At 42.3% G+C, this 26,352-nt stretch overlaps 1 protein-coding gene and 1 long non-coding RNA gene across 6 annotated transcripts in view; one reads left to right on the top strand and one right to left on the bottom strand.

Annotated features, from left to right (window-relative positions):
• The window catches only part of pitpnm2 (phosphatidylinositol transfer protein, membrane-associated 2), a 63,271-nt gene extending 41,785 nt beyond the window's left edge, over positions 1 to 21,486 (top strand). The window contains exons 14-28 of one of the 5 annotated variants that reach the window (XM_083793896.1): positions 1,713 to 1,832; positions 4,055 to 4,284; positions 6,290 to 6,468; positions 7,262 to 7,432; positions 10,517 to 10,666; positions 11,168 to 11,344; positions 12,060 to 12,287; positions 14,513 to 14,661; positions 14,966 to 15,082; positions 15,682 to 15,798; positions 17,419 to 17,567; positions 18,528 to 18,677; positions 18,937 to 19,120; positions 19,474 to 19,602; positions 20,998 to 21,486. In XM_083793896.1, coding sequence (XP_083650022.1) covers positions 1,713 to 1,832; positions 4,055 to 4,284; positions 6,290 to 6,468; positions 7,262 to 7,432; positions 10,517 to 10,666; positions 11,168 to 11,344; positions 12,060 to 12,287; positions 14,513 to 14,661; positions 14,966 to 15,082; positions 15,682 to 15,798; positions 17,419 to 17,567; positions 18,528 to 18,677; positions 18,937 to 19,120; positions 19,474 to 19,602; positions 20,998 to 21,405 — 2,658 coding nt within the window. In that variant the 3' untranslated portion in view covers positions 21,406 to 21,486. Of the gene's footprint in view, positions 1 to 1,712; positions 1,833 to 4,054; positions 4,285 to 6,289; positions 6,469 to 7,261; positions 7,433 to 10,516; positions 10,694 to 11,167; positions 11,345 to 12,059; positions 12,288 to 14,512; positions 14,662 to 14,965; positions 15,083 to 15,681; positions 15,799 to 17,418; positions 17,568 to 18,527; positions 18,678 to 18,936; positions 19,121 to 19,473; positions 19,603 to 20,997 lie in introns of all 5 variants that reach the window. The other 4 variants (XM_083793895.1, XM_083793897.1, XM_083793898.1 and 1 more) reach the window with 4 other exon arrangements.
• LOC310879318 lies at positions 19,011 to 26,352 on the bottom strand. The gene is made up of 3 exons (XR_014570994.1): positions 23,961 to 26,352; positions 23,740 to 23,846; positions 19,011 to 19,136 (listed from the first exon to the last, which is right to left on the bottom strand). It is a non-coding gene; the product is annotated as an uncharacterized lncRNA (long non-coding RNA).

Here is a 26,352-nt window from a genome sequence, read left to right as displayed (position 1 = left end):
GTTTTCAAACGTTTTCATTCCAAGGACCCCCAAATTGATAGATATTTTGGCCGCGGACAGCCCACCACGCCAGGGTCCTCCGGAAGAGAAGATTTCTGTAATGATTTTCCAAACACTTTCAAGAGTTTTTCGTTTTCTTTTTTGTGACGCATTGTGAACTTGTATATCTGCTATTTTTGAATTGTCAATGCTGTGTTAATACATTTTCCGGGGACTTCCCATGGAAAATTGGGGGTCCCCGGACCCCACTTTGAGAACCAATACCTTAGCTTGCACCAGCCTGTGTGTTTGTTTTTGAGGACTAAAACAAACATTAGCTTAAACAAACATTATGTTGTAATTGATGTTGTAAGATGATAACAGTGCCCCTCACTTTTACGTACCCTAAAAAAATTACACCTGTGTGAAGTGAGGGGCGCTCTTATCATCATACAACATCATGTACAGTATAATCTCATTCTGGCCAATCACAATTTGCGTCCTGACTTTTCCGTCTTTACTTTTATCTTCAATGTTTGTGTTTGCACAAACATGGAAAGCTTGGCATAGGAGAGGCTAGTGCCCCTAAAAATGGCATTTAAGTGCTGTACTTGAGAGTAAAATGTACTTGGTCACTTTACACCACATGGGGTTTTCACTGCCCAAGTATGACATAAGAATACGTCATACTTGGATTTTGGATATTGTCATGGTCAAAATTGATATGGTCAATGGTCCCCCTCTGCTCCAGGTGTGTGTTATTGGAGCTCTAAAAACCCACCGTGTATTATATTATAAACTAGAACTGCACTCTGTCGAGTGCCTACTTGCTTGTTGCACACAAGTAGGCCATAAATGGCCTACTAGTGCGCAAGCAGAGCGCACTGTGTTCTAGAATATATCACAGACTTACTTGAAAAGTATTTACCTGTCTGACACTATTTTGAGATCTGTTGAAGAACATGAAGGTAATTCTATTTAAGCATTTCAAATTCATTCTTTCGTTACGTAATTAACAACAATCAATTACGTAATGTGATTAATACGGATGAGTGACGGCTTTCAATGGTGACGTATATGTCGATCAGTGTCGGGTAGATTAAAGGAAATGCCTCTATGTATATGTATATGTCATTTGTAAGTTGATTAGTGGTATACTGTGGTTACTTTGTGTATGCCCTGTTTGATGCGTATGTATCGTAGCAGCATATGACGTCAGGGTATAACTGGTATAACTAGCTCTCAATGATGACGTAATAAAGATGTGGAATAAAGAACCCAATACCAGGGTGTAATTGGTTTTTGATGGTGACGTAATGACGATATGTTTTAGTGTCGGGAGGATTAAAGGTAATGCCCCTATGTATACATGTATGTAATCTGACACCACTGCCATATCAAGCACAAGTAGTCATTACGTCATACGCTGGCACGGCGCATCAAACGGCGACATACACATCGAAGCACTGGACAAAAACTATTACTTGCGTGCTCTGCTTGTGCAAGTAATAAGACTTTTGCACTTCATGGAAGGGGAGAGGGGATTTTCTCCTCTCCCTCTGTTTACGTTTTCGCCAGCTGGAATCAGGGTAAGCTGAAGAAAGTCAAAGGATTGTTCCAAAAGGTTGAGAGAGAGGGCTGACCATGACGACATCACAGACCACTGATGTGCAGATACAGTATATACTGTATCCTGGCCTTCGATAACACTGGTCTTTCCTTGTCTGCTGCAGGTGTGTGTTATTGGGGACTGTGTCGGGGGCATCCTGGCCTTCGATGCTCTGTGCAGCAGTTCTGTGACCGTGTCAGAGAGCCAGAACAGCAGCCGGAGGGGAAGTACCATCAGTGTGCAGGTAGAAACTCACAATGGCACCTACGCACACACGCACGCTAGGGCTGTCTGTCACAATTATTACATAATCGTCTAATCGCAATTATTTGAGATAATCGCAATTATTTTTGCATAACTGTCATAATCGTTGACATTTTAAAAAGCTAGAAATACATTTAAGCTGACGCGTTGTAAGCTTCTTTTGTATAAATAAAAAATGTCAGTAATTTCTTTGTATATTTAAGTTATATTTGCCCAGTGCAGTTTTACAGTTTTGCAAAACACATTTTTGGAACAAAATGCCTCAAATCATGAACACAGCGTGCAATTTACGTGAAATCTAGTTGATTATGAGGTCTTAAAGGCAATCTGGAAAAAAAAGTATTCATATGATGTTCAATGCCAAAAACACAATTAAATCCTTAATTGCAATTATTTGAAAGACATTTGTCAACTTCAAATTTGTAATCGTGACAGCCCTAACGCACGCATGCACCCTTACATTGTAACAATTATTTCATGTCCACATGGACAGCATACAATGACACAAATATTAAAGGTACAGTTAAGGTTACATTCACAAAACTCATGGCATAATGTCTTCATGATACAATAAGCATGTCACTCAGTAGGCTACTGTATACACTATGGGTATGAGAAACAGCGCCGCCGCCGTATTTGACGGCTGCCAATCATAGCAGAAACGGCACAATACTTTTTGGGCATCCGATCCCAAGTTGTTGAAACCCTCGAACAACCAGTCTGTGGGTACAGTATGTCCAAGGCTACCTTAATAATCAGCTTTGTTGTACAGCGAAGTCGATGAGATGCTATTTTTGGTCAGTTGATTTTCCATTATATTGGAGAATCAACAGCACATTCTACCCTGTTTCTGTCATACAGTATTAGCTATAAAAACAAGATGAATGTCTTGTTCTGGGGCTGAGAAGTTGTTTTTTTGTAGCCTCTGTGTTCCAAATGCGACGTTCTTTGTGTTCCTATTTGATACAGGACAAAATTAAGGGACAAGTCATGGCAGGTATTATAGGCTCTAGCATAGAGTTCTGTGTCATCACCCCATTAACACAGCATTGTTGTTGTAGAACACACATCAGCTCTTCACTTACCGTGGAAAATAACTTGCTGCTTGTTGTGCCTGCTAGGCAGGAACTGTTCCGTCTGCATTGTTGTGACAATCTGTGAATGAATGTCAGTGGCGCCAATCGTCCCTTTCGACCCTCTGTGGTGTGGTGTGTCCTTTGTGTTGTTACTTTAACCAGGAAGCAGTGTCATTTTAGATTTGAGCTAAAAATAATTATTTTCTACAAAAGCCCGTCTCCCCAAGTTTGGTGTTTGGTGTTTGGGGGACAACTAGGGAGGTTGGCGTTTTCAGTAGGCCTGTCACAATTATTACATAATCGTCTAAACGCAATTATTTGAGATAATCACAATTGTTTTTGCATTCATCAATTGACAAATAATATCCATATATTTTCAATCATTTTTCAAAAATAGCAGAAATAGCATGTACAAGCTTACATGCTTACAAGCATGTACAAGCTTACAACACATCACTTTGTGATGTGTTGTAAGCTTGTAGATCAACTATTTGCCCTGTGCAATTTGTGATTTTGGAGTGCCAGATTGCCTGGCTTGTAGCAGGTGGTGGTGAGCACTGAGCAGTGTTTTGAAGTGTATTTCTATGACTAGTCTCTGGAAGAGACTACTTGAATTTTAAGTTCCTTATAAGCAGACTTGCCAGGAGGAGTGACAGCTTGATCCTTTCCTCTTGAAGGTGTGCTCAGCACAGGTTTATGTACAGTATTCTTATATATAGATATCAATATCACAGCGACATGAGCTGACTGTGCTGTCAATCAATGGCATTGCTCCACAGACTAGTGCAGGTGTCTTCAACGTTTTTCATTTTTCAGAGCAAGGACCCTGTAGCTGAGAGAGAGAGCTTGGATCTGCTTCAATCTCTCTCTCGCCTCTCTCTCTCTCTCTCTCTCTCTCTCTCTCTCTCTCTCTTTCTCTCTCAGTAGTTTTTTGGCACTCAGTAGGCGTTCCCGCATATAACTTCCAGATATGATGATGTCATGCGCATAGCCTCTATTGTTGTTTTTTGCTACTTTTTTCGATGAATCAAATAATCAAGGAGCAGGGTTTTTATATGAAAATATATTTTTTATTTTATTAAAAACAATCTCTCTCTCCTTTCCTCGCGCCTCTCTCTCCATGCAGGAGGCGGAGCTGCTCTCCCCCGGCATCGTTATAAACAGCGTGTCGTCCACCCCCTCCTCCCCCTCGCTGGAGGGCAGCCGCCACCTGAGCCGCTCCAACATCGACATCCCGCTGGGCAGCGGCGGCGGCTGTGGCGCCGACGACGCCAGGAAGCAGCTTCCGCGGAAGCGCAGTGACTCGTCCACCTACGAGCTGGACACCATCAAACAGCACCAGGCTTTCCTGTCCAGGTCCGTCTGATGGCACTCACGCACACACACACATTTCGCAGTTCGCACACACACAGGGCTGTCACGATTACACGTTTGACCCATTTAGGCCTGACCTCGAAATTTTAAAAAAAATCTTCTAAATCTTCTAAAGTTTTCTGAAATAAATATTTTCACGATTTTTCTAAAATAGCAGAGCTACAAGCTCGAGCTTGTAGATCTGCTATTCTTCAATAACTAAATTATAACATAATGTTTAAAACACCAAAAGGGGTTCCCGCCCAAAATGGGTTAAGTTGACGATTAACTGTGAAACAAATTATTGTGATTTAATTGTGTTTTTGGCACTGGAAATTGGAGCTTACAACACGCGTTGTAAGCTTGTAGATCTGTTATTTCTGCTTTATTATGTAATTGAAACATTTTTCAACATGGACACGATTATTATGATTATGACAAAATAATTGTGATTAGACAATTATGTAATAATTTAGTTGTGACAGCACGCACGCACACACACACACACACACACACACACACACACACACATACACATACACACACACACACACACACACACATATACAGACAGAGCTGGTCTAAGGCGCAATCACTTTCTGGCTTTTCTCTCACTCTTCCCAATTATGCACCATTTTAAGACTAACGCACAATTGATAATTCTAAAACGTGGGATATGGGCATGAAAATGACAACTGCGTTGGTTGGAAGCTATCAATGACAATGACACTGCGTTGTTGCGCCGTGTGTAAGAAACTGAAGGTCTGAATGACAAGCCAAACCAATAATGGTCTGTAACCGATTTTGCCTCTATTGTTCAGGCCAAAAAAATACTGAAATTCATATAAAGATAATCTGAACTCTGCTGAAGAAGCACTAAACATGATACTGAAAACGATCAAAGAAACGAGCTATACAGTAAATATAAGAATTCAAAGAAATTAAAGTATATGACATCCTCCAAGCCAGCTCAGCTGGTGACAAATTGCGCACGGGAGTGTGTGAACCTACCAGTGGAGCGACCTGACCTGCAGAAGCAGCACGGTTTACATTCCCACAGGAAATTCATCCATGGAGAATGATGATGTTTTCATAGTGACTTAGGTGGTCCCTCCCACACTGGCTCTGTTTTTAGATGCACACAAGACAATACAACCTCAAAAGGACAAAGAAATGCAGGCGAGGCCAGTTCAACAACAAACAAGATGACCCTGAACCCACAGTTTAGTCTAAACATGGACATGTTCATTATCATCTGCCATTATAGGCAGATGAAAGCAAGACATTTCTTTTGTTTTAGAGAATTTGACATGCATTGATCAAAGTCCTTGTTCGTTTTGAAATGAAACTGTATATGCCGTAGATCACGTTATTGGTGTTGCGTGTTGTGACTGTCTTGATATGGAAAGGGTTCCCTGTTGGTACAGTGGCAGGTGATTGAAACACTGGCTTTGTGTGTGACATTACATTGTGTGCCCTGACCTAACCGTAGCACGTCTGTAAATTGCTGTGAGGAACTGTGTCTGGGTCAGTGATGGGAGGTCAGCTCCCGCCAGCTGGTTCCTCAGATTGGACGGCCTCTTGTCGACAACAGGAGGGTCGTGATGTTGTTATAACCACAATTTTATACATTCAAAAGTAGTGAAAATATCAGATCTGCAGCAAACCCGTTTCAACGCCACTATTTCAGCCAATTCAAATCCACCATCTTGGAATCTTCCGGTACTGGAAAGCAACCGGAAAAGAATGCTATTGGCTGGTTGTGAGCTTGTAGATCTGATATTTTCACTACTTTATTTTGGCCCCCAATATAATAAGTAGTAGTTTATTTGTAGCCGAGCTGTATAATAGCATCCTTAAGACGAACTTAAGCACCTTGGTAAGGAATGCCTCTTCCAGACTGTGGTTAAATGCACATGCCACTTCCAAAATGGTCTCGCGCACGCACGTGCACGACATACACACACTCACACAGTAACGTGCTTTGTGTCCCCCCCCCCCCCTGCAGCCTCCATTCCAGCGTGCTGCACACGGACCAGGCCTCCAGGCGCTCTAGTAACAGCACCATGCTGGAGGCGGCCGGCTCTCTGGGGAGACTGGACTTTGAGGTGTGCCACTTCTTCCTGTTCGGCTCTCCTCTGGGCCTGGTGCTGGCGCTGAGGAAGACCGTGGTGCCGTCTCTCGATGGTGAGTGAGGAGGAGAAGGGCTTTCTGGCTCACTATAGTATGGGGTAGGCTATATGCACAGGATAAACGAAAACAAAGGGCTCGCAACTCGCAAGTCACTTAGTAATGCTCCAGGTAACTTTTATCCACAGACACAGCATGCAGGACGACCCATGTCGGTCTTTCTCAATCTCAAGTATGAGATGAGATGAGAAGTGAGATAACAGGATTTTGGACAAAAGAGACATCAGCTCCATCTGGTGTTGTGGGGTGGCTCTAAAAACATTTCTTCACATGATCAAAGATAGTGCATAAATATACATGATTCTTTTATTTTTATTTTTATTTTATCAACATGATTTTAGTAATTGTATAAAAGTAGAACGTTTTAGAACGGCCAAAAAATTGTCCCCCTGATTATTGGGACATTAATGTAGACCCACCCACTGGTGTTGCAGTGTGTTTCCAACATGCACAATAGCAGTACCCTGACTCTGTTTGACTAGAATGGAACAGCCTTCATTAGAATCATCGGTTCTACTTCCTTTACACCTGTAAAGAAAGTAGAGAAGGGGCCCATAAGTAGGAAGAGTCATTCTGAGTCAAATCTTTGCTTCTGGGGGGTCCCCTGGAACAAAATATTTTGAGATGGGGTCGGCGGCCAAACAGTATAATTTCTGGGGGTTCTTGATATGAAATAGGACCACTGATATAGAAACATACGTTTTTCAGAAAACTGTCATGATTTAGATGACAGTTTGTAGAATCTAAATCTAGGTCTAAAAGTGTGTGTTGTTGTAATGTCTCCCCTCAGTGCCTGCCCTGCGACCAGCATGTCAGCAGGTGTACAACCTGTTCCACCCGGCCGACCCCTCGGCCTCTCGCCTGGAGCCCCTGCTGGAGAAAAGGTTCCACGTGCTGCCTCCCTTCAGTGTGCCCCGCTACCAGCGCTTCCCCCTGGGCGACGGGAACTCTGCTCTGCTAGGTACGTACTAGCTTCCTATTGGTTCACCAACCTATGTGTTCGCCTCCCCACCCCCCATCCCCCTCTGCTCCCGACTACACACAGTGGAGAACACTGATGGCACCACATTTGGAGTGACGCCCCTCTGCACTTGTAATTTTTTGCGAGAATACAAAGTTCACTCCCGCTCGTATGCCAGTTCTCATGCATCTCTCGACCAGGTGTTTTTTTCTCCTTTGAAACAAAACGCCTGTGGTCTCTGAGGCTAGGTACGTATTGCCTCCCACCCCGCTATCACCAGCAATAATCAAACTTTTGACAATAATCAAAAGTTTTAGCTTACCTCCTGACAGCATCCCAAGCAGAGGAAAAGAGCTTTACTGAGCTGAGGTTCAGTCTCAGTGTTTTATGGCCGAGGCTGATCAGAACCCAGTGTCCTCACTTGGTGATTAAATGCGGCAGTCATAATTTTCCTTTCCCCACCAAATTTTGGTGGTCAAATGCAGAAGTGCAAACGAGCACTCAATGTTAAAACCCAGCTGCACAGGCTTTCCTCGTCATAAATCCTCGGGTCCGCCTGCAGTCCTAGCTTTGACCAGTAGGGCAGATCGCTTCAACGTTGGAGAGGCTGTATAGAGCGCCGCAGTCCCTCCCCCTTTCAGAAAAACGAGTGGCCCAGGAAATGAAAACCCAATGCATTCTCCCATCGGCACTTCTTATTTAATTTATTTAAAGACTGTTACGCCGCAGACAAAGCCAACTCGGATCGTGACAAATCATGACAATGAACACAATGTTTTGGGCCGATCAAATCATTAGAAAGAAGAAAAGAAAGTCAGGAGACAACACTATTTGTTTTGTTTTTCGTCTTATAAATTATTTGATCGGCCCAAAACATTGTGTTCATTGTCATGATTTGTCACGATCCGTCTTTAAATAAATTAAATAAGAAGTGCCGATGGGAGAATGCATTGGGTTTTCATTCCCTGGGCCACTCGTATTTCTGAAAGGGGGAGGGACTGCGGCGCTCTATTGTAGTTGATAGAGATGCGGTCTCTCATGCTGGAGACCCAGGTGGGACATTAAACTGACTGACTCACTGTGTGTGTGTGTGTGTGTGTGTGTGTGTGTGTGTGTGTGTGCGTGTGCGTGTGTGCACGCACGTCTCTGTTTGTATCAATACATACGCTAGTGAAACAAGCAGCCGTCCACCTGTCATGTGCGCTCATTGACTGCAGTACACCTCTGCTTTTAAAAGAATGTCTTAATTCCATTAAGGACTGGATGTCCCAAAACTTTTTACAGTTGAACCCTGACAAGACTGAGATCCTAATTATAGGTCCCGAGAGCACCCACTGTGAAATTCAGCAGTCTTTGGGTATTACAGCAAATTATACTAAGGTATCAAAAAACCTAGGTGTTCTTTTTGATCACAAAATGAGTTTCGAAGCAAAAGGTTGTCCAAACATGTTTTTTCCAGCTGAGAAACATTGCTAAAATTAAAACTTTACTAACACCACAAGACCTGGAAAAACTTATCCACGCTTTTATTTCGTCTCGCCTGGACTATTGTAATTCTTTGTTTACAACATTGAGTCGCTCCTCTATATACCGCCTCCAACTTGTGCAGAATGCGGCTGCTAGACTGCTAACTAACACACAAAGGAGGTCACACATCACTCCTGTGCTTGCAGCCTTGCATTGGCTTCCTATCGACTCCAGAATTCAATTTAAAAATGTATTAATTACTTATAAATCTCTTCATGGGCTGGGCCCAATTTATTTAAGTGAACTGGTGCACCCCAAGGTGAATATGAGACAACTTAGGTCTTCAGACAAAGGTTTTCTCATTATCCCCGCCACTAAGCTGCGAACCAAAGGAGATCGAGCTTTCGAATTTGTTGCACCTACGCTGTGGAATGATTTACCACTCTGCTTGAGAAACGCTGTGTCTGTTGAGATCTTTAAGAAGCTACTGAAAACGCATTTGTACCGCAAACATTTTGGCTTGCTCCAGTGATTTCTATGTATTGTTTTATCTTATCTATTTCTAGGTACTGTCTTTGCTGCTCTGTTTCTTATTTCATTGTTGGTTTATTTTTGATTGAGATGTGATTGTTTTATTCCTTTTATTTTATTGTACAGCACCTTGTAACAACTGTTTTGAAAGGCGCTCTATAAATAAAATTACCTTACCTTACCTCTCAGCCCATTCATTCAGCACATTCCTCAAATATTTATATTAAAAAAGGCAAAGTTGTATCTGATCAATGTCATACAGTCGTGCAGATCATGGTATTACGGCAATGAGAAAGGACAGCAAAACTACATATTTAGCCTTTCATGAGCAGAGGCAATTCTTCTTTGTTGGTTCATAAAAGGTTCCTCTCTATGAGAGGCCTTTTTGGTTCAACTTCTGAAGTTCAGGGGCTGGCTCTGGAACAGTGGTATTCAGTCTGCCAGTGTCTTGGAGACCCCCTTGAACTTGGGACCAGCTCAAGGGCTGGTTAGTGCAGGGGTGATGATAGAAAGGGCCACTATATTTCCACACTCTCGCCAGAGGGCCACTATTATTTCCACACTCTCGCCAGAGGGCCACTATATTTCCATACTCACTCCAGAGAGCCACTATTATTTCCACACTCTCGCCAGAGGGCCACTATTATTTCCACACTCACTCCAGAGGGCCACTATATTTCCACACTCCAGCGGGCCACATTGCAGAAACCTCTGGAATTGTGACACCTGAAATCAATAATATATAGTATAGTGATATGAACCTGCGGGCAGAGTCATGGTCGAGTCATACCAAAGACCCGATGCCTCCCTGCATACTAGCGTCTTGTCCATGGGGTGTACGTGTACATCAAGATCTGTTATTTATTTTGCTATTTCCTTTCACCTGTAATGAGAATAAAAATAAAACATTTTACCTCCTAAATCGATTATTTATTTAGATCTTTTATTTTTTTAATGATCAATGACATTGATTCATTCGATTAACTGTTGCACACCTACTTGTGTCTGTCTGTCTGTCTGTCTGTCTGTCTGTCTGTCTGTCTGTGTCTGTCCGTCTGTCCGTCCGTCCGTCCCACCCTCCCGTAGTGGAGACCATGCAGAGTAACCCCTACCTGTTGGACAGTGGGGGTGGTGTAGCCCCCACCCCACCCAACCGCTGCCAGGAGGGCGGTGTCAGTGAGACCTCCATCCCCGTCCCCGTTCTCAACTGGCAGGCGTTGCAGCCCCCCGCCGAAAGTGTGTACCCTGCACCTGTTTGCTTACGTATGTCTGCTTCCCATGTGTGTGTGTGTGTGTGTGTGTGTGTGTGTGTCTGTCAGTCTGTCTTAGTGTTCATTTAAAACACTGGTTTTCAACCCTTTTCATATCAAGGTCTATTATTTATTCGGCATTTGGGCCACGGACGGAACACCATTTGATGAGATTTTGCCCCTCAGAACGCTTTTCAAGCACCTGGCAAAAAATGCAAGGAATTGTGAGCTTGTAGATCTGCGATTTTCAAAAGATTGTACTGTATGCATTTGAAAACTTGAAATGGGACATTCTGCATAATGTGTACCTTTTACTTTTGGTAGTCTATGTACATTCTGATACCAATACTTTCTATATTGCAAAATTGATACTGTCACTTAAGTAAAGAATTTGAGTACCTCACCACTGATCATGTGACATCTTGACAGTAACGTGGGCCACCCTGTCCCCTGCATGCATGTTGTTGATTCTCCTGTACCTCCACAGCGGACGTGCTTCACTCCCACTGCGGTGTGTTCGTGGAGGGCCACTCCCCGTCGTCCCCACTGCCAGGGGCCCCTCCTCTCCTCAGGGGCCTTCGCAGGGCCAGCGAGGCCAGCATCGCCAGCCAGGTGTCGGGCATGGCCGACTCCTACACGTACACTGGCTCCAGCATCACCAACAGTAAGTGGCTCTTTTACTCGTTATGCGAGGCGTTGTTCATATTATCGTGTTCACGTGTTGTAAGTGATATTTCAATCATTGTCTTATAGTGTTTGTTCAGCAACTCAACTGTCTCTCCGGCGCTTTATTAAGCATAAAATACATTTTTATGTCGGGTCACAAATTGTATCCAGTCAGAGAGAGAGAGAGCTTAGAATACAGGATAAACATCAGGATAAACACGAAGTGATGAAACCTAAACAAGAATGAGTCGGTCATAACTGCCAGGTGCAGCATCTACTCGCTCTGTCCGTTCCTCCTGCAGTTGCGTTCTCATACAAACCTCTTGCACAACAGCAGCCAATACGGCTTCACGTGTGGCGTTCAGAGTATGGATTTTTATTCCGTTCAGACTATGGGTTTTATGGGTAAGTCTCCCATTGGCTTAGAGGCAGCCTAGAAACAGCCAACCATGAACAAGTGTCCACTACGGTCATTAGTAAATGTAGTCGAGAGTCGAGACGCTTTTCAAGCCCCTGGCAAAAATGTATAATAATTTGAACTGGTACACTATATAATTGAAGCTGATGAATGGATTCTCTCTCCTGATTGGATAAGTACAAATCAGGCTTTTTATGAAACGAAGAATACTTTCAGTAACTGTTCACGCTATTTATTGATATTTGGTGTTCCTAACTGTTAATATTTTCATTTCTCCACGCACTCACGCGTGAAGGTAACACATCGTCTAAAGGGGTCGGCCTGTTGTCTCAGCTGGCAATAAACTACAATAAACTGGGCCTCGGGAGCCCGTCCCCTCGGTCGCTTAAGAGAGGTGCTGTGGTCCCGAGGCCGAACGGTGTGGTGGCCATTGACCACGCAGATATCTCCTCTGTCATCATCACTGACACCAACGCCGCTCGCCCTTCGCCACCACCAGGGGCGCTGCAGTGCATAGAGCAAGGTACCCTGGACCCGGTAGCAGCAGAGAGGATGTACAGTAAAGGAAAGACGCTACTGTAGAAACCACTTTCCTTACCTTCCTGTTATCTCCGCCAGGCCGAAAGATAGGGGGAGATTATGTTTTCCACTCTGTCTCTCAGTATGCCTGTCAACATCGGCGGCAATTTTATTGGGCATGGAAGGTCAAGGAACACAATCCCTGGATATTTTTCAAATACTTCAACGTGTGCGCATCAGTGTTGATTTTGACGAAAATTGTCCGTCGACTACATTTTTTCACTGAAGAAAACGAAATGAAAACTAAATAAACACTAAGCTATGATGATGACTAACACGATGACTAAATGTACTGACATTTTCATCCCAAATAAAAACTAGACAAAATAGTTAGGAACTTTAGGAAGGGACAAGTGGAGAGGAGAAGAGATCCAGTAGAACTAAGACAAGTCCTTATGTTTGGTTGCGCTCGGATGTAGAGATCTGAAAATACCGATCTACAAGCTTACAACGCGCTGCGACACGCTGTGAGCTTGTAGATCGTCTATTTTCAACCAAGTGTAAACAAAGCCATTACTATCAGGGCATTACAATCTTATGATATTTAGTCAACAAATACTAGTCTAAAAGTAAAACATTTCAGATGACTAAAATATGAAATGTTATTCAAAAGACTATGACTAAAAAGACATAGAAATGTGCTGTCAAAATCAACACTGGCACGCATGCATGCGTGTGTGAGTGCTTGTGAATCTATAGCCTTCTTTCTAGGCTATGGGATCAGGTTAGAGGCACAGTCAAGTCTCACCCAACTATGGAGTTCCACCCAGCCTGGCGGAGATAAGCGCCTCACTCTGCGTGTGCCTTTCTAGTTTCCTTCTGTCTGTGATGAGTACTGACTCGAGTCGACACACAGCTCCCACGTTACTATCAACAACATCCCTTCGTCTGGCCTCTACTCTGCCTCAGTAGTCCACACTTCAACTTGAACAAAGTTCTTATACTGTATGTTTGTGTTTCCCAGTGTGTACGCTAATAAACCTCTTTAGAACGACCTTCGCTGTCTCTATCAGAATGAATAGTTTTCCTAGTGCTGCTTTAAATACATTAGACACACTGTTTCCCAAACAGTGGGTCGGGACCCATTTTTATGGGTCACGAGTCACGACTTTAGTAAATATCCCTTTTCAATTTTTTTACTTGCTATTTTCACTAGTTTGGGTCCCGGGCAAACGTTTAATTTATCTTTTGGAGCTGCACTTGAAAAGTTTGGGAACCATTGCATTATAAAACACATTGTAACATTTGTAGTGGAGAAACCTCTGAAACTGTGTTCATTTTCAGCCTTTCTCAATCCTGAGCTACAGTACACAGTCAAATCCTGAATGTAAATTATACCCATTTTGTAACTCAAAGTGTACAAATGTAAACATAAGTCCATTACATTTGTACACACAGAGTTAAAGTATTTTTGGCACCACCTCTAGTAGCTACTAGCTACGTGAGTACGTGGTCATTGCAGCCTTTGTTAGAAGTATAATTCACAGCGTATGTGGAACACGACAGACACAACAACAAAAAATGATATGACAAATAACGTATTACATTGCTGTTCGGAAGAAACCAAATATTAAACCAATGTAATGTATTAAAAAGCGATTCGCCAAAAACCTCTGAACTCCACTTGAGCTGGATGTTTTCATTTCCTGAAAAATGGAGTTAGGTGGTTTCTTCCAGACAGCATGTATAACTTATGACTGCATAAGTAATGTTGAGGATTTTCCTGTGTACTCGTCACAAGATGACCACCTCATCCGAAAACGTCTGGACAAATGAAACCTATATAAATCAAATGTAGGATCTGCTAGATCAAGGGTTCTCAACCCATGGGACGCGACCCTTCGGGGGGGTTGCCAAAATATTTTTTTTTTGCAACTGAATGGAAAATGGAAATGAAGAGTTTACGTATAGTACACATAGTACATGCATACACCTTCCCTAATGATTATATCTGGTTTCAGTATTTATTTATGGCGTATTGTCTCTATTATTAAGGTTATTGTATAGCAGTCAATTTATATTGGGAGTCGGGGGGGGGGGGGGGGGGGTCCCGAGACATTGCCAACGCATTCCTCGGGGTCCACGGCCAAAAACGTTGAGAACCCCTTACCTGTGCTAGATGGACCGACCACTAACACACCTACCCCCCCGCTCCGCTCTGTGTTGCAGTTGCGTCGTGTTGGTGGGGCAGTAAGAGGATGGACTTCGCCCTGTACTGCCCCGACGCCCTCACAGCCTTCCCCACCGTGGCTCTGCCACACCTCTTCCACGCCTCCTACTGGGAGTCCACCGACGTCGTCTCCTTGATACTCAGACAGGTGAGCGCCGCCGGAGGAAATTCCAACCCCAGAATAGAATAAAAAGTCAGACCCAACGAAGAGCCCGGTCAGCTCGAAACGTTACCACTAGTAACATTTGGCAGCAGCAATTGGTGGTTGGACTTTTTATTCCCATCTTTATTACTGTTTTCTTTTGTCCAGCACCCAACCTACACTATTGGGTTTGGCTGTTTTTCAGCTTCTCTTTCAACTTAACATTCCAACCCCACTCACCCATGACTGAATGATATTGATGATATTTTTTTTGTTAAGTTTAAAGGTCCAAAATGGTATTTGTTTAAAGGTGATGAGACATGAGAGCTCCAGCATTCTGGAGCTGGACGGCAGAGAGGTTTCGGAGTTCACTCCATCCAAGCCCCGCGAGAAATGGATCCGCAAGAGGACGCACGTCAAGATTAGGGTGAGGCCTGATGAATAAAGATATTTACGGTAGATTGGAGTAATCATCTGAATTGAATATGGACAGACACTGATTCTTTCCTTTATTCGGAATGCCATTAGCTTCCGCTGCTGCTGTCGCTAGTCTTCCTGGGGTCCACATAAAACATCATAAAAAATAAAAAAAAACATACAATATTCATACAAACAACTGATACTCGTCAGTCTAAATCTAAATTATACTATTAAAATGCCAATGATATATATCTATAGGTTAAACATCATTAACAAAAACATTGATCATTCCAATTGTGTGATCGATCTCTCACTCCCAATAATTTTCTTACGAATTTTCTTTTTAATTTTTGTATTTGCTTTTCATTTGTTTAATATTTACAGATAATAACTTTCACTGTTGGATGGCTCTATAAATAACTTCTGAATTTGTTTTTGGAAGCGATGATTTGATTGGCTGCCCAAAGTACATTGAGGATAAAAAGTGAGGGCAGAAAAGTGAAGACGCAAATTGAGATTGGCCGGAATATGATGATGTATGCTGTATTGTATGATGACAAGAGCTTCACACTTCACACGGGTGCTTTCCATGCTTGTGCGTATCAGAATGTGACGGCGAACCACAGAGTGAATGACGCCGTCTTCACGGAGGACGGGGTTCAAATGGTGACGGGACGCTTCATGTACGGACCGCTGGACATGGTCACCCTGACCGGGGAGAAGGTAATGACACATTTGACAATGATACAGTGTACTGTAAGACATAGGTTAAAGGGATATTTCACTTTCATTTTATCATCTACTCAGGCTTATGTGAACAGTTTTTAAGTTGCTCGATTCAGTATTTAGATATTTGATATTAGGCATGTAACGATATGATATATCGTATATCGATACATTTCGATATTAATCCTTACGATTATCGTTGTGAATCCTGACTATATTTATCGATTTAATAAATAAATACATATATATATATATTTTTTTTTTAGATGGGCTAGTGAATTATGGTGTGTGTGATATGAAATGTGAGCTTTAATCATATTCCATCATATTCAAGTGTTTTTGGAGATAAATGAGACAGACTCCATGCAGTCACTTTCAGTAGTAGAAGCCTGCAGAGGGGAGCTGTGTGTGTCTGTGACCAGGTGAATGGTCGTTGATGCTCATTAATACAGGAAGGAAGGCAATTGTGTTTCTGCACTGTCAAATAGGTATACATCCTAAGATGCCATCAAAGAAAGCTTTTTTTTACATGTTAACTCGAGCTAGGTTCTAAACAAGAAAGCATGTTTACAGTTGTTGCACAGAAATTAGGTAAGTAATTTTACATGAAAAGTAATGCTACTTTTGCAATATAGTTAAATAAAAATTGTGAAAAAAACTTGGGGGGGAAGATGAATCATTAAAAAAAAAAGTCATTTGTCTGGAAAATAATTTTGTTTAAAATGAAAAATTGTATCATGAACCTCATATCGTGATACATATCGTATCGTGAGTTGAGTGTATCGTTACATGCCTAGTTGATATCCATTTTAGCTGCCTAAAATGAATATCACATATCCCACGTTTCAGCTACACCCTGCTGATGGCCGCCTAGAATAGATGGTTATGGTGAGCATCGGGGAGGAGCAGTTTGGGGCAGTTTGGGGTTAAGTGTCTAGGAGGCCATTCGATCTAAGGTTTGACAAAGGAAATTGCAATAGTAATCGTTCAAAGTTTATTATGATCCTCCATCCAAATGACATTAAAAATTGTGAAATTGTGAAATACATTTGTGACAAATGTAATGAGGTCATCACATTTGGGCACATTTTTGGGCAAGTGGCTACGGCCGAATTTAGTGTTTTTCGTGCAAAACTAATGCTTGGAATGGGTTCAGAACAGAATCATAGTTTGACACATCACATGCTACTTAAAGAATAATGACATTTTGACATTTTTGCCTTATATAGGTTGTTAATGGTACCCAACTTTCAACCCCTGAATTGACCATGATGATGTATTTCATTCACAATTTGTAATATGTTATTTGGATGACCCTAAGGATCATAAAATACCTTGAATGATTACTATTGCAATTTATTTTGGGTCACGATTAGATTGAATGGCCTATTGCTCAGGGACACTTGGACACATGGCTGGGGCTGGGACTTGTAGCCTAATGGGGACATTCTGTTTCCCAGATGGCCTCCCTTCTACCCATTCAGCTACTATATGGCCGCCATAAAAAAGCATTAAAAAAGGGAGACTAATCAACCGACTGGTTAATTGATTATGCCCTTTAAAGCAATGTGTTTTCATCTCACTGAAAGGTTTTTTTTTGTGTGTTGTTTGTGCCAGATTGACATCCACATCATGACTCAGCCACCATCTGGAGAGTGGGTGTACTTTGACACGGAGCTCACCAACAGCAGTGGACGAGTCTCCTACATCATCCCTGGGAACAAGAAACTGGGTGTCGGCGTGTATCCCGTGAAAATGGTGGTCAGGTATAGGCTTCGTTGCAGTTTTTCATAATGACAAATGCCTATTAACCCATTCATCCGTATTGTGCGGAAAAACCTTTGCTGGAAAATAGCAGATCGGCAAGCTTACGTGTTACACGTTGTAACTTGTAAGCTTGTCGATCTGCTGTTTTCAGCAAAAGCTTTCCCCACATTAACAGAAAACTGAAAAGACTTGTATATTTTTTAAATAGTATGTAACAGGAACCGTTTTGGACATACAAGGTTTTCACCTGTCAGCGACGATAGTATACAGTTAATAAGGGAAAATTAGCTAAATGTGTGGCAAATCTCCAAAGAAAATGCTTAACACTTTCTTATCACTTTCTTACCGCTTTCTTCACAAATTCCATAAAAGGTGTCTATTATCACTCTATCAATTTGTTCCAATTTGTTTCCCTTGAGAAACTTTGTGACAGCTGCTGAAAGGTGGGATACCATTAACGACCTATATATTGCAATAATTAGTTTAATAGTTTTGCATGAAAAACACGGCCATAACCGTTGTCACAAATGTGATAAAACGAATGCTTGCAATGGATTCAGAATCACGAAAAACCTCTAGTTTGACACACCACATCCTACTTAAAAGCATAATGAATTTTTTTTAAATTCCCTTATATAGGTTGTTAATGGTACCCCAACTTTCAGCAACGGTCACAAAGTTTCACAAGGGAAACAAATTGGATCAAATTGATAGGTGAAAGTAGACACCTTTTGTGAAGAAAGCTAATTTCCCCTTTTTAAGTACATACGGTGCTAATGCCCACAAATGATGAGAGTAGGCTACTGCACTATACTGTATATAAAGCAGCACTTTTATATTTTTCCAATCAAAGGAAGACCTCTCTTTATTCATAATGTACTTTTTACAATCTTTTCCATCAAATACTGTACATTATATCGGTGTTTTCCACAAAGTTACACTTCTCTTTCCTGTCACAGGGGCGACCATACGTTTGGTGACAGCTATCTGACTGTGTTGCCACGGGGAACGGAGTTTGTGGTCTTCAGTATCGACGGGTCCTTTGCTGCCAGCGTGTCCATTATGGGCAGTGACCCCAAGGTCCGAGCAGGAGCTGTAGATGTTGTCCGGTAACACATATATCCTTTTATACCCTCTACTGCTCTACTGTGGGTTAGGAAGTTGCTTTGCTAGATAAATCTACACACATGGGGGGTAAATGTCAGATACGGCTAATTTGCTTCTTGTGAGATGCTAATTGTATATTTGCATTACATTGGTTTCTGAGAGAAAGAGAAACTGCAAAAGCAGAAAGACCGCAACACTCCAAATTATATGCTAAATCAAAAGTTGCTGTCAAAATAACTGATTATTTTTCTTCTCTGGCAGACACTGGCAGGACCTGGGTTATCTTATAGTGTACGTGACGGGTCGACCGGACATGCAGAAGCAGCGTGTGGTGGCATGGCTGTCTCAGCACAACTTTCCACACGGGATTGTGTCTTTCTGTGACCGTTTGGTCCACGATCCCCTCAGACACAAGGCGTCCTTCCTCAAGTCCCTCATCTGTGAGGTATGTATGGAAGACACTGACATTTCCAAAACAAAAAAAACACATTTTAAACCCATTAAGACCTGAACCTCTCAATCTGTAGTTCTCTCACACTTTCATAATACAAAATAGAAATGGTAAATGGTGCATTTATACAGCACCTTTATCCAAAGCGCTTTACATAGATTGTGCATTACATCACACATTCATACACCAATGTCGGAGGAAACCATGCAAGGCACCAACCTGCACATCGGGATAAATCAGGGGTTCAGAGTCTTCTTGCTCAAGGACACTTCGACACTAACTCTGGTAATGTGATATTCAGAGAAATATATGATTTATGAAACCAAATGTGTTCTGTTTTGCTTTAGGCCCATATGAAGATATTTGCTGCATATGGCTCCACCAAGGACATCTCTGTGTACACGTCTATTGGCCTGCCAGCATCACACATCTACATCGTTGGAAGAGCCACCAAAAAGATGCTGCATCAGTGCCAGGTATGCTATTAGTGCAGTGGTCCTCAAATGAGGTACCACTACTACACCTTGTGGTCATTTGTGGTTCTACAGGTACTTTTTGTCTGATAATGCTTATTTGGTTATGAATAAAATATAAATCTGTAATGTAAACTAACATACACATTTGAAAAATATTTTATACTGTATGCCATAAACTTTCAATGGAACCAATTTTACGGCATCCACCAGCCAATAAAATAAGAAGTTGCCAGCTAGCTCGCATCATTTTATCTAGCCTGTGTGAGTTGCGAAATATTAAAATCAAACAAAATAAATAAAGAATATATTCAGTATGTGGAAAAATAAATTCAGTATGTGGAAAATTAAAAGCTAAGACAGAAACACCAAAAATGAATCCGTAGCAGGAAGAATGCTTTGTGCTGTGAAGAGGATTCCATAAAAAAAAAACCTGTTTAGTTTGTTTGTCCGAGATTAGATTGTTCCAGCTAATGCTTTCCTGAACTGAATAGTGTATTTTTTGTGTATTTATTAGGGCTGTCAAAGTTAACGCACTATTAACTAGTTAACTCACAATCCTTTTAATGGCACAATTTTTTTTAATGCGCATTATTAACGCACTGTGAAGTCTGACAGAATGGTTGAGTCGCATGCATGTGAATGCAGGCAGTCAGTGAGCCCCGCCTCTCTCCCCCTCTCTCTCTCTCCCAGTGAGTCTACACAATTAGAAAACTTAGATTTTATTTTATTTTGATCAACATGGCCTGTTATCTCTCGTAATGGTACCATTGGCCAACATCAATACAGTTCTTTAGTTTGGGTCTGGAAGGCTAAATCTCATCAAATGGTGGTCCGTGGCTCAAATGCAGAATAAATAATGGGCCTTGATATGAAAAATCTTGAAAACCACTGATTTAAGGTATATTTAGAACTTATACAAAATATGCGATTAATTTGCGATTAATCACAGTTAACTATGGACAATCATGTGATTAATCGAGTTAAATATTTTAATCGATTGACAGCCCTAGTATTTATTGTAACATAATGCAAACACATGACCGTTTAAACTGCACCTCACACAATCCCCTTTGGTTGCAGCAGCCCTTGTGCGCCCTTTTTTTTTTATCATGTCAGCCCCCTACGGTCGTGGCCCACCTGGAATATGCCCAGTACGTCCTATGGCCAGTGCAGCCCTGCCTTGTGCCAATGACCCCAACCATCCAGCACCTTTAAATGGCTTTTAGTGGCTTTGCTTCAATCAATCAAGTGCAGCCCAACCACTACAGCCCATTATACATTTTGGCCATTTGGAAATAGCCGATCTACAAGCTCACAATGCGTCGCATCACGACACATGCGAGCACTTTTTCCACCACTGATCCATCAATTGATTCCATCTTTGGTCCCAATCAGTTCATCCCCGACGGCTACGCCAACCACCTGTCCCAACTGGAGCTGTGCCAGAGGTCCCGGCCGGCCAAGTCCAGCGGTGCCCGCATGATCCTCCGCAAGGGCAGCTTCGGCCTGGGCGCCGCCGGGGGAGACTACCTCCGCAAGCGCAACCACGTCTTTCGCACCATTTCCTCTCAGCCCGGCGGAGGAGGGGTGACGACGGGCGGGGCCGCCACCACGCCCGCCGGCTCTCCCTCCTGCCAACCCGGAGTTGGACGGACGGAGCGCACGCTGAGCCAGTGCGACATCGAGCGGGAGCGAGGGATCGCGGCCACCGCCACCCAGAGGAGCATGAGCATAGCGACGGGTTGCTGGGGCCGCAGCGGGAGCCAAAAGGAGGGCAGCGGAGGGTTACTCAGTCCCAAATAAAACTTACATATACTGTAGACTTAACGGGCTTTTCACATCGAAGACTGGCGCGTCGAGTAATTCATTTTAAATTAAGTTTGAGTGTTCTGGTGGTGGTGTGTTTGTGGGGAGGGGCGGGGGGGTCGTGCTCGTCTCTAGCCTGGCATGGCCAGACTAATATCTCTGCGTAGATATTAGTCTGGAACTTCGGTGTGGGAGATTTTTTTCCAAGGGGCGGTTACAAACAGTTTACAATGTCACAGAAAAAAAGGCTCACTTTGACTGGTGGGCTCTGATTGGTCACCCACAACTCTGGGGTAAGCGAAATGTAATTCAAACTGAGGAGTGCCAGACCCAATTTGGCCAGGGCCTTTTTCCCTGTGGCAGATTTGTCTGGTTTCCAGGATAGCTCGTCTCACGCACACCTTGTCGAGAGGTGAAATGTGGAGAACAATGGAATCCTCACGGATACAAGTGAGAAGGCGGGTGGTGCAGTGCCGCTTTGCATGTGAAAAGCCCTGGTGGTACAGAAATTAGACTACAATGATCTCTGGATTACTACTTGAAGAGAGATGGAGGAAAAGGGATGGTTTAAGAAAGGAAAAATAGTAAAAGAAAAAATGGATACATGAATGGCTCCCGTAGACAGACAATGGGGAGACTTCTGGGGACAGCTTAACTCAATGCAGTGGATAGAACTGGGTGGAAACTATTCATTAATGGAAAGAAAAAAATTAACTACAGTGTTGAACCAATGCAAAGTTTAGGGCGTCTTCCTTAACATTGGGACTGTGATATTTGTTTTTAAAGCAATGAGCCTTTAGGTTTGTTAGCAGACTTTTCCCCCCACTGTTCTATCCACTACATTGAATTGGCTCTATGTACACAGAATAACTCTTCCTTCTTCCGGGCCCCTTCCCTACTTCCTTTACAGGTGTTACCGATGGTACTAATGAAGACTCTCTGTTCCATTCTGGTCACACTCTGCTACACCAATGGGTCTCAAAGTGTCCTTGAGTGGGTTGACTGGCCATGGGTTCCAAATTGTTCTCGTACGGGCGTGTAACTCTGAGAGTGTACAACCCTTACGGGTTGCTTATGGGACCTTTACGGGTCCATTTGGTGCCATTTGTACACTCAGAGTTATAGGGGTCCTTTAAAATAAAACATTTGAGAACCACTGCACACTGAATGGAACAGAGCCTTAATTGGTATCATTGGTAACACCTGAAGGGGCCTGGAAGCAGGAAGAGTCATTCTGTGTGCATAGAGCCTATTCAGGTGTCTCTCCGCACGTATACTGTAGATGCAGAAGAAGCATGACAGCTTTTGGAATATAGCCAGAAGGACACGTTTGATTGTGACAACCAAGATCCTTTTGAATGATGGACAATTCTTCTGTAGCACGAACCACGACACGTAGTAATTAAACCTTTATTAGAAAAACACACAGTACAGTACATCACTGGCCAAAACACGACGACGAAGACGACGAAATATATGAAATGTTGTAAGCCTTAATCAAATCTCCTGTCACAGATAGGTACCCCTCCTCCAGAAACACGTTTTACGGGACAAACTGACGGACACACGCACAAGCTCAGGACACGATCGTTAACATGAATGTCAGGACAGTCATTTTCGACTCTTATTTCTCGGACTATTTCAGTCGAGTTATGTATGCGTGAAAATGTGACCATCCAAGTGATCCAACTGCCTGGCAATAAGTAGCAGAAAACATCTCACTTTTCACAAGAGAAAAGAGACTTTTCAAGGAGAACGGGACACGAAAAGAAGTTGTGAGTTCTGCTGTGACGGGCTGTTTTACCCCTGGCATCGTCTCTCTTTCACAGGAACATTTTACTAGTGTTCTATTTTAAGAATGTTTGCGTCCAAAATGAAGTTGCAATCCTTGCTGCGGCTCCACCCTTTACAAGACACTGGACTATAATTTATTTAAGCGTGGTCTTTATGGGCCACTCAAGGCCTTAATTAATATCCAATGACAGATTTACAGTAATCCACACAGACATAAATGAAGGCAGATAGGAGGGCATGCGGTGACACAGTGACATTTTTAATTCTGTACAGTCCACAGCAACAATCCCTTTATTCTGGTCATCTGCTTGCAGTACCTCTGAGCCACCTGGAGTTCTCTGCTTTCCACAAAACGTTGCTGCTAAGAGACATTTCATCGTGACGTGCACCCTTGCTATTTTCTTTTAGCGTTTTTTAAGTTATTCATTTTTGTTCTTACTGTATGTTCACATTGCATAGCACCCAGTAAAGCTCAACTTAAGGCCCACCCATATTCCAGTTTTAGGCGATATAAAGCACTATTAAGCAGCTACTCACCTTTCCGGTGGTTCGTAAATACAGAGATGTGTTGGGGTGAGTCACTTACCACCGCGGCATGACATCATTTGTAGTTTTCCCAACCACCACGGTGAGTAGATTATCACCTGAAAAGTATGTGTGAGCCTTTAATACTTAAAAACAATAATAATAACAAAACCGATTGTCGTACGACCAAGTATGAATTGGGCAAGGCCACACGAGGCCTGTGTGGGACTTACTTTTTGCGGGAAGTTTTCCAAACCATGAAAAATGAGCCGACCAAGCTGGGACGAAGTATTTCCGTGAATATTGCCGGGAAAGAAATCCCCCCTTGTTGTTCTATTTGCGTCAAAGGCCGGCAAGGAGAAAAACTGTAGCTCCTTTTCTCTTCTTCACTAAGTGTAATCTGACATGAGCCAACGTGTCTGCTTGCATTTTGTTGTACGTTTTATGGGTGTGTCGAAAGGGAGATGAGATATGTAACAGTAACCTACACCTCAGATTTCTATACTTCACTAATGAGCACCATTGTTCATTTAGTGACCTATTGCGTAATTTATAAACTTGTCGTACGACAAAGTGTGAATCGGGCTTATCGGTGGTTTTACTAGGCTACAGCTGCTGCTTGTACTTCACAATGTATTATACCTACCTACTGCTATTTTATGGCCATGTTTTTATGAGCTATGAGCAGATACATTGTACAGTAGGAGAGAGAGAGAGTGCCTATAGGTTTTGTGCTCCTGTGTGTAATTAACATTCTATCTGCAAACCCACACACGAAAGCTGAAATCATTCTCAAAATACTTGTATTGATTCAACCCTGTAGCCTCATTGTTGTTTTGCACTAGTTTTACGGTCGGAAATAATAGTTACTGTACCATCTCATGTTTCTAGATGTTATGTGACGTTTTTAGTGCATGCGTCTATCCTTTTTTTATTTATTTCAGGGCATAAGTGCTGGTACGTACACACACTTCTTTCTGTACAAGTTGTCAGGACTACGTGGCGTCTAAAGTAAACGTGCCAAAACAAAACAAACGTGGACAGCTTTGGGTTGAGGAGACAGTGTTTATTCAGTCATATCCAATCTTTCCTTATAGTAGGCTAGTCTTGGGAGAAGCCATGGCCATTTGTATCGAAAGCATGATTTTCCGAAACAAATGGATAGATCTTTTATTTTATTTTATGTGCCGCTAATTATCTGATGACTGTAATATTTTTAATCCGTTGTCCGCATCAACAATGAATGTATGTCAGTTCTATAAAGTATATCGATGTCCATTTATGAATTCAGAGCATTAATAGGTGAAGCATGTCGCTGTGACTCTTTTAGACTATGCCACAAATTATGCTTGCAAGTAATACAGCTGTAAAGAACTTATCACCGTAGCTCTACCATTGATGTTATGCTGTAGTCAGCATTAACCTAGCGACTGTAGTTGAAACCGTGGTTTATTCTTTGTTGTGAGTCGGTATCATATGCTGCAAAAATGGCCAATCTAGAGGCGCTGTGAGCTTCTAGTTCAGTGGTTTTCAACCAGTGGTCCTTGAGGGGGTTCCAGGAGGTCCCCAGCTAAATGATAGAGAGTTGGTAACCAAATGGATCCTTATAGATCTTTAACTCTTGAGAGTGTAAAATGAAACCAATGGACGCTCTCAAGAGTTAAATTATAGTTAAACATCTGCATTACTTAATTTACAAGAAGTCTACACAATTAGAGAATGTAGAATAATTGTTATTTTGATCAATGTTTGCCTGTTATCTCTCCTATGGTACCAAACATCAACACAGCATGGAATTGTGGACAACATCTTATCCAACAATAACATGGGACTGAGAGGCTGAATGTCATCAAATGGTGGTCCATGGTATCTATGGTGGCTCAAATACCAAATAAATAATGGGCCTCGATGTGAAAACAGTTGAAAACCACTGTTCCAGAAAGCTATTTTGCTGCTGTTTTCCGTCGTACAACGAAGTAAATCAGGCTTTTTGGATACAACCCTGTTGCCAGCTTTAGGACTGCTGGCTGACGATGAGTTGAATGTATGCCTGTTTGGACCTGTAGTAGTCCGGACTGTCGATGAGCCATGGATGTGTCACTGTACATAATGTATATGTATTATATGTGCGTATCTAGTACTTAAATGGTTATTTATTTGCATAATACAAATCATAAAAGGTAAAAATGGAATTTTCAGGTGAATTACATTATGAAATATGTAGCATTTTGTCAATCTGTCAGTCGTTTTGTTTAAATGTTCTAGGACCAACGGTATCTTTTTTTTCTTTTCCTTTTTTGTATGATTCTACCAGTGCAATATTATCATTCCGATCACAGCGATGCGTAACCTCATGAGAAGACATCACTGCAGGGGTGTTCTCTGCTGCATAAAAAAAGCCACAGGGAATTCCAAGTATGAACACACACAGACACCCACGCATGCACACACGCAGACACCCTACTTTACCTACAGTATAGTTAGAAGAATGTCACCTTTTAAAAATGGATTTATATTCTATCTAGCCACTGTTGACCTATTCTGTAGTTTCGTTGCAAAGTGTATTCAACGAGACAGAATTTTATATCGCAGACAAAAGCTATTTTTCAAATTGGGAGTATTTTA

This window comes from Protomyctophum parallelum, assembly GCF_964188405.1.
Source record: "Protomyctophum parallelum genome assembly, chromosome: 21".
In the NCBI taxonomy this organism is placed as follows: domain Eukaryota; kingdom Metazoa; phylum Chordata; class Actinopteri; order Myctophiformes; family Myctophidae; genus Protomyctophum; species Protomyctophum parallelum.
Note: the sequence above shows the minus strand (reverse complement) of the source record. Positions and strands in the feature narration are given on the sequence as shown.